Raw genomic sequence first — 511 nt, forward strand, 5'->3', positions numbered from 1 at the left:
CCAGCCCGTGGCTGTTCTGCGGAGCTGTTCCCACGGCTCCTCCCCAGACAGCAGCTCGCCACGGCCCTCAGTGACTGACCCCTCGTGGGGCTGTGTGAGCAAAACAGAGGCTGCACCGTCGGGCTCCTGATAATCCCCAGGAAAGGGGAACGATCTTGGAGCTCCGCTGAGTGCCAGAGGAAGGGACAGCTGGTTGTTCCCTTCCAGCCTGGCAGCACGAGACCAGTGGCCTGGACTGTGCAGCATCGGGGGGTTTTCTCCCTTCTGGGCTTGATTTGGAGTCAGGAGCTGTTCCATCCTCGGAGCAGAATCATCTTCATTCCACCCTGTACCAATTTGTCCCTGCTTTTGGCTCCTTCCTCAGGGGTGCTGGAAGAAGCCGAGTTTTACAACATCGCATCTCTGGTGCGGCTGGTGAAGGAGCGGATACGGGACAACGAGAACAGAACCTCTCAGGTAACACACGCCTGCGTCATGCAGTCACTCCCCTGCGGCGCAGCAGCAGGACGAG

General features: G+C 59.7%; 1 protein-coding gene across 1 annotated transcript in view; it reads left to right on the forward strand.

Annotated features, from left to right (window-relative positions):
- LOC104489470 (BTB/POZ domain-containing protein KCTD2) overlaps window positions 1–511 on the forward strand; it is a gene marked incomplete at its 5' end in the record, with an annotated part of 5,596 nt that overhangs the window by 552 nt on the left and 4,533 nt on the right. Inside the window, one exon of the mRNA XM_010131633.1 lies at window positions 365–456. Within this exon, the coding sequence (XP_010129935.1) occupies window positions 365–456 (92 nt within the window). The remainder of the gene's footprint in view (window positions 1–364; window positions 457–511) is intronic.

This window comes from Buceros rhinoceros, unplaced genomic scaffold (assembly GCF_000710305.1).
Source record: "Buceros rhinoceros silvestris isolate BGI_N320 unplaced genomic scaffold, ASM71030v1 scaffold23372, whole genome shotgun sequence".
In the NCBI taxonomy this organism is placed as follows: domain Eukaryota; kingdom Metazoa; phylum Chordata; class Aves; order Bucerotiformes; family Bucerotidae; genus Buceros; species Buceros rhinoceros.